Source organism: Bidens hawaiensis, unplaced genomic scaffold, assembly GCF_021521415.1.
Source record: "Bidens hawaiensis isolate Kalapana, Puna unplaced genomic scaffold, B.hawaiensis_p1.1 tig00059288_1, whole genome shotgun sequence".
NCBI lineage: Eukaryota > Viridiplantae > Streptophyta > Magnoliopsida > Asterales > Asteraceae > Bidens > Bidens hawaiensis.
The window spans coordinates 55,096-62,590 of NW_027500697.1; the positions used below are offsets into that span (position 1 = coordinate 55,096).

General features: G+C 35.8%; 3 protein-coding genes across 3 annotated transcripts; all 3 read right to left on the reverse strand.

The window, feature by feature from the left end:
- Positions 1-309: 309 nt before the first annotated feature.
- Positions 310-792, reverse strand: LOC143602649 (F-box protein CPR1-like). Its single transcript, XM_077079687.1, has one exon. It carries the CDS (start codon positions 790-792, stop codon positions 310-312), a length of 483 nt encoding a protein of 160 aa, XP_076935802.1.
- Positions 793-818: 26 nt separating this feature from the next.
- LOC143602650 (F-box protein At4g22390-like) lies at positions 819-1,382 on the reverse strand. The gene has a single exon (XM_077079688.1). It carries the CDS (start codon positions 1,380-1,382, stop codon positions 819-821), a length of 564 nt encoding a protein of 187 aa, XP_076935803.1.
- Positions 1,383-6,026: 4,644 nt separating this feature from the next.
- On the reverse strand, positions 6,027-6,845 carry LOC143602651 (uncharacterized). Its single transcript, XM_077079689.1, has 2 exons — positions 6,489-6,845; positions 6,027-6,446 (listed from the first exon to the last, which is right to left on the reverse strand). The coding sequence occupies exons 1-2, from the start codon at positions 6,843-6,845 to the stop codon at positions 6,027-6,029; spliced, it is 777 nt and encodes a 258-aa protein (XP_076935804.1).
- Positions 6,846-7,495: the final 650 nt, after the last annotated feature.

The following is a 7,495-nucleotide window of genomic DNA, read 5'->3' on the forward strand; positions in this document are numbered from 1 at the left end:
CGACACCCAACTAGGGGTGTAAACTGTAAAAGCCACTTATGAGCTACTCTAGATTGGGTTGCTAAAGGCTTGAGTAAAGTCCAGCTTAAACAAGCTCGAGTCTGAGCTATTTGTATGCTAATGAGTCAAATCCTCCATATGCAACATCTAGCAACAATAATAACAAGAACTCTCATCATTTACCATAAATTCAAGCAGATTCTAAGATTTCAATTAAGATGTATAATTTGTGCATCAAAAAGAAAAAAGAAAAAAAGAAAAACAAAACTAATAGCATATCATTTTTCACTTAAAACTACTTGCTCGTTTCTAAACAAGGCTCTCCGAATAAACAAATGTGCACAAACAACACGGATTACACAACCACGTTTCTTTAGCTTCCTTGTCTTCAACATCATAAATCACGAAATGTTGTTGGTTAACTTTAAAAAGCACTTCCCGGCCATTTTTTAAATAGATGATCGGTTCTACATACGCATTATAATGTCTCGCACTACCCGCCAGTGTCCATGCAACCAACTTGTTCCATGATTCCTTCACACCATATTCTCCCATCACCCAAACATCCACACTGTACATCCCTATATTACCAACCACACAAAGACACCCTCCTAATAAAGCCAAATGTACAGCCTTATAATTATTACTACACTCGGGAAGTGACACCAAATGAAAGCTTTGACTAGCAAGCTCAAAAGCAACTATCACGCAATCCAAACCTGGACCGGAACGTCGATTTACAAGATAGTTGATCATGCCACTTACACACACAGCTTGACTACGACAACACATAGCTTGACCACTACAATACACAGGGATCAAATTGTTGGAAGATCATGCTCCACTAACCGCCACGCGTTCAATCTCATACTGTAAACAGTAAACTTAAAATCTCCGGCTGGCACACTAACCATTGACAATCTAAGCACCTTGTAGTCGTCATTTACGTGATCATAGCCTAGTTGGTCCCTGACAATATGTGGATCGTGTATTGGTGTTGGTATTGATTTATGTTTTCTAGTTGACGGGTTCCAAAATAAAATTTCCCTATTAATTTTCCCAGTAGAAAAACCAATCAAGCCATTGCAAGAGCCGATGATTTGAGGGAAATCAGCTATATTAAAAGGAGTTTCCAACTTAACACATGATGGATTCAGATCCATATGTAAGGAACATATGAAAGTTGAGAAACCAACGCCTCTAAAATAAGCAAGAGCTTTGTTGGTTTTCATGGATTGTTGCGAATGAAGATTGATAAAGTAAGGGCTATCGATTATGGCACGTAATGATTTGGAAACAGATCTATATTGGAGCAGAGATTTCACGGATAAGTGAGAGAAAATATTTTCTAGCACTTCCGGTGGAAAGGAAACGTTTGACATTGTATTGAGAAAATTGGGATTTTGATTTAATGGAGGAGATGAATACTTTGTGGTGAGAAAATTGAGATTTTTTAGTTGATGGAGGAGATGAATAATATGTTCAGCATATATAGCAATTCATAAATGGCAAACAAGAACATTTTGAACAATATTACTTAAATGCAATCGGCGAGTTATTACATAACTACTATAATCCCCAACCGCTACCTAATTTGATAATTCCGTAACACATTTTCTTTCACTTTACCTTTAAATAGCAAAACTAGGGCTGACAATTTCTGACACGGACCTATTAACAAGACACGACGGATATTTACAGATTTGGGTTTGAGCTTAACAAGTTTCGTGTCTTAAACAGGTCGACATGTTTAAGACCTGTTTAAATTCCTTTCTTAACAGGTTAAACACATACTAACCTGTTAGTAACCTAGGAATAACCTATTTAAATTTTTAATTTAAATATTTTTACATTTTATTAAAGTAAGTTAGGTATTAATGAAAAAATTTATGGATTTGTTTCATATATGCTAAGGATTATCAAATTGAGGTTATGTATACGTGTATTTATTAACACTTTTATGAAGTTTCAGCAATTTTGTCTTAAGATATATGTACTATTTATCGTGTCTTTAAACTTGTTCCTGAATAGGTCGTTTTGTGTTAACCTGTTTCTAAGCATGTTCGTGTTCGTGTTTGGAAATAATGACACGATTAGTTATCGTGTCTTGTTTGACATGTTATGCCAACACTAAGAAAAAGGCCACCGCATCACCATAATGACACTTGACTAGGAGCGTAAACAACCCTAGCCGCACTTGAGCTACTCGAGCTACAAGCTCGAGTTGAGCTGACCTTAAATGAGCTCAAGCATGAGCCTAAATGGAAGCTCATTAAATACATGAGCTTGAGCCTCAGCTTCATACAACGAACTTGACTAGGCTCTTGTACCTAAATGAGCCTATTTTCAATATAAATACTAACTTTTATTTAGTATAACTAGTAAGAGTGTCCGCGCATTGCGGCGGGGTTGAAACGAGAATTCGGTTGGTTATGGTGCCAACATTGGGTATGTAGCTTTTAAGATCTTTGGTTTAAAAAACAAAAGTTCTGAAGTCTTTGGTTTCGATTAAAACTATACAGAAAATATGGGTTTAAATTGCGATATGCGGCTTTTAAAACTAAATTATGGTACTGAAAAACCATTTTTTTTTATCAAAACTTATAATGCCTATTTACTGTAATTAAACATAATATAAAATATAAAGTTAGTAAACTAATGTTGTCACTTAATCTTGCTTGCTCCTTGTATTATATTTTATGAAATATATATAATGCGAAATGCATATATACTTTGACTATGTTGCTTTTTGATTGAAAGTAAACTACACATGGCGTGTAAAGATTTTAAAGAAAATAACTAAATCCGTCAAAGTCTTATATTTCAACTCTTTTTAAGTCTTTATAATTGCTTTTACAGTTGTATGCATTAGTACCTTCTTTGGCAACTAACTAATGTAACTGAAGGTGAAAACAACTGAATAGGTCACCGGCCGAAAAATGTAATGGAAGGTGAGAAAAGTTGAATAGGTCACTGGCGGTGAAACCTCATAAATATAGGGTAAGCCCCGCTCTTCACGACGTGTACATAGGAACTAATACCAAAATAATAATCAAAATGAACTATAACTGGTTCAACTTTATGGCTTGAAAAGCTTGTGTCACTACGGCTTTGCATGAATCTCAAAACAAGGTGACTACCCTTTGAACAAATCTTGTACACAACTATTGTTAACAAATGTAAATAAATCAAAACTTCAGTCTCTAGATAACTTGAAAAAATAATAAAATAAAAAGGGAAGTTCCTTCTTCCATATAAAAAGATCTCAATCTCATAGTTGGCATTTGCTTCTGAACCACAAATAGTTGATTTAGAAATTAACCAGGGTTAATTACCTAGGATAGAATTATAGAAATGACTGCTAAAGTAACAGTAGTGATGTAAGTTTTGTGTGATCTCATTGAGTTCCATGGCATTCTCATCCATAAAAGGGGGTTAGAAGGGGAAGGTAAGTGTTCATCATCTTTTGCTAGCATTTTTAACACTGCAGGCATTAACGGTCTTAATGACGGGTCTTCTTGAGTGCAAACTTACTTGTATAGCTTGTGTAGCCTTTTTTTTGGTAATTGGTGTTACGATTAAGTTCGGGTTGAAGATTCCGTGCTATTTTGCTGGAAATGATTCGATACCTGTTTCAAACGTAAATAACACAGAATGATTACTATTCTCGTATTAGTTTCGTTCATGCCAGTTTTGATCAAAAACTGGTGGGAAATTGTTAAATGGCGAATGCACCCCTTAATCTAGTCAAATAAAGTTGATAGTGATAGCAAGACATTTTCCTTTCATTTTATAAAGTCTATACTGTGCCAAAGCGCACGTTTCATTTTCCTTTTCATTTCACTTTGGAACTTAAAATTGGCTATTATTTATAAATTCCTTTTCACAAATTTTGTCTTCATGAACCATTTTTATCATTTTAAAAATCAAGTACAAGCTAATGATCAAATCGGTAAAAACGAATTGGTCTGCCTGGCCCACCCAACCCGACCGGTTTGGCCATACCGCACCTAAACATGAACAACACTACAAAAAGGCTATTTAAGGTTAGTGTCGCAACAATTTTTGAATAATTTTTCTAAAGAAAATTCTATACGAGTAGTATTGGGTTTTGAATGTAAGTGACTGATGCATACAACATTCCAATAAAATTAAGGAAAAAAGTGTTATACTTACGATAGCAACTAACTTGTGCGTATATTTTGTGTTTTTGCTTTATTATTTTATATGCCAGTGACCACCTCCAAAACTATAAACATATGCGTTTTCGGTCAACCGCCATGGGCTAGGTACTCTTTAGCCATATATCCTCCGTCGAGATCACAAAACAATTAAAAATATTAACTCATAATTTAAAACTTTTATAACTTTTAAAACTTACAATTTTCCTGCAATCAGGGTGTTAATGTGGCTCTTATCATCTTGGAAAGATTGGGCCGACCCAAAAATAAGCTATTTTAGCATGAAATTTCAAGTCTAATAGATATTGTAGCTTTAATATCCATGTAAATAATCCAACATTTGGTATTTTCATGAAGGTGAACAAGCCACAAGGCGTTTATCTGTACCAGTAATGATATTATATCTTTTTTCCCAGTTTAACTTGATTCCTTTATGGCATACGCAGAAATTTACAAATTCATTACATGTAATACAAAATATTAAAAGTTAAAAATTTTTGAAATAAGATGACAAACTTTCAAAAGAAACATAATGATTGACAATATTAAAATTACCAAAAATGAAGTGGTCGAGGCTAACATAAGTAGATATTCATAAATAAGTAGGTATTTATAAATAAGAATACTTTCGGGAGCTGAAGCAATCTAACACCCTGCACAGATTTTGTGTTGAATACTGCTATCATGTTGACTTCATTATAGAAATCTGTTGTAGTAAATTCAGGAAAACGTGTAAATTAAATTAAATGGGTCAAAAGGATCAGTTTGAGTTACAACCATGTAGGTGGTATCAAATCCTCGTTGCCCCAGTTAATTAAACTCATCAAGCATCTGTAACAGTTTCTTGGCATCATAAGAACCAAAAATCACGAGCAATCATTAGTTTTTTGCTTTCACAAATTCTGTAAATGCAGCCATCCTGATGCAACTTTCTTCCCCATTATAGCCACGTTTGACTTTGAATCTTGCAACTTTGCTTCCACTGCTTCAAACCTTGAAAATTAGCCAAGATTTCCACTTCCATCTATAACATTTGCTTGTCTTAAACTTCAATAACCTATCACTTTATAATATTAAATATCGAGCAAAAGTAATATTGAAAAAATTGTAATTTACAAATTAAACACCTGTGCTTCCATTGATTCTCGGATTATGTCATTACGTTGAGCAAAATGTCTTGCATTTTCAAGGGGATCTCCCATTACCATTTTCAAGGGGATCTCCCATTACAAAAGTAACTTTGTAGTAAAAAAGGTGCAATGAAATAAATAATAATATAATCTTTTAAAGAAATATACAAAATTTACTCCGAACCTGTGCTCTAGAAGATTTTAGTAAATTTTTGTGTTCTTTTTCAATCTGGACTCTGTTGGTTCAGGCCCCAAATTTACAAACACTTGAACAACTTATGTATGTGAATGTGGAAAGGAAATAATGCAAAAGATAAAGTATATATTGCAAAAAAGTTAAAGAAAGAAGAAGGAAAGATGAAAGTGTAGGTTATTATTCAACATGAAAGCATGCCTTTATATAGGCAAGCACATAATGTAAACAAAAGACACATTCATCACCTAACTCCACTTTCTCCTATTTGACTGGTTAAAACTAACTACTATTGACCAAGACTTTTAACTCTAGTAACAATAAAACAAACAAAACAAAAAGTACAAACTCCTAACAAATAAACGTGGGTTAAACCCTTTACTCTAGCTTGACTTAATCCAACCACTACTTGACCCATTAACTACTGAACTTGACTCGTACTCAACCCAAACCGACCCGAAACATCCAGATTATATCCAACAATCACCCCCTTAATCTTGATGTTTCGATTCGTTAGTATCTTCATAATAAAGCAGACAAGTCATCATCATCTTGGGCTAAATTGAGAGCTTCTTCATTCGGTTCATTCTTCGGGCACTCCCACGCATAATGGTCATACTCTTGACAATTGTAGCATTTAATGTGCTTTTTATCTTGACTCGTACTTTGTTCCTTACGATCTTCATTAGGTTGGAACCGGCCACCTCGACCTCTACCAACACTTCCCCGACCTCTACCTTGACCGTGACCTCGTCCTTGTCTATCAAAATCACCACGCCTTGTTCTCTCTTCCCACTCTTCCCTTGTCAGCAACAACTTTTCTTGATCATTATCTTCCTCATCACGAACTTTAATCCTATCTTCATAGACCTTTAACCTACCCACCGCTTCCTCAATTGACATGTTTTCTAACTCCGAATATTGCTCAATCGAAGCAACAATCTACAAAAACTTTTTAGGAACAGAAGTTAACAACTTTCTTACCACAACCTCATCCTCCAAGTTAAACCCGAGACTCTTGAACTTTGTAGCAATCTCACTTAGTTTGCCCGAAAACTCATCAACCGTCTCATTTTCTTTCATCTTCAACAACTCTAGCTCGGTTCTAAGAGTATGAAGCCTTGCCTTCTGAACTCTGTCGGCTCCCAAAAATCGTACACGAATCGCCTCCCACACGTCCTTTGCGTTTTTGTGCTTCGCCACTTGAAGTAACACATATTGGGGTATGGTTTGAAACACAAATGCTCTTACCATCAAGTTCTTCTTATCGTCAACGGACGCTCCTGTTACGGGGTCGATCGTGTCCCACAAACCATATGCTTGTAGGATCGATTCCACCATGATTGACCAACTCGTATAGTTGGTTGTCGATAACTTCGGACATTGTAACGGGATGCTGCTTTGGTTACTCGCCGGAACAATCGCACTTGAACCGCCCTTTTCTGTTATCTCGTCCTTTCGCGTCTGCTACAAATTACTCTTCCAAAACAAATGCACAAGCTTTTTCTTTGGGTCGTATCACACAGATACACAACTTTCTCGCGTGGCTTCTTAAAACTTCAAACAACTTTTGGATTCTCCACAACTGGTTGAAAAACACAAATTCTTCTTCAAGGATTCACAGAGATTCCTTCTTCTTCTCTTATGTTCACACAGACTGTCCTTAAATCACAAAGATTCACGTGGGTCTTAATTTGCTCAACTTCACACAGCATCTTCTTCGACTCACACAGGTCATATCAATTCGAATCACACAGATTCGATCACCCTTTATCTCACAGATTAGGGTGGCATTCTTGTCTCCTCCGGTTCGCTCGATCACACAGATCGATCTTTTCCTTCTTCGGTTCACAAAGACCGTTCGTCTTCTCCGCAATCCTCTCCATCTTCACACGAGCTCTAGGACCTGATACCAAATGCTGGTTCAGGCCCCAGGTTTACAAGCACCAAACACTTGAACAACTTATGTATGTGAACGTGGAAAGGAAATA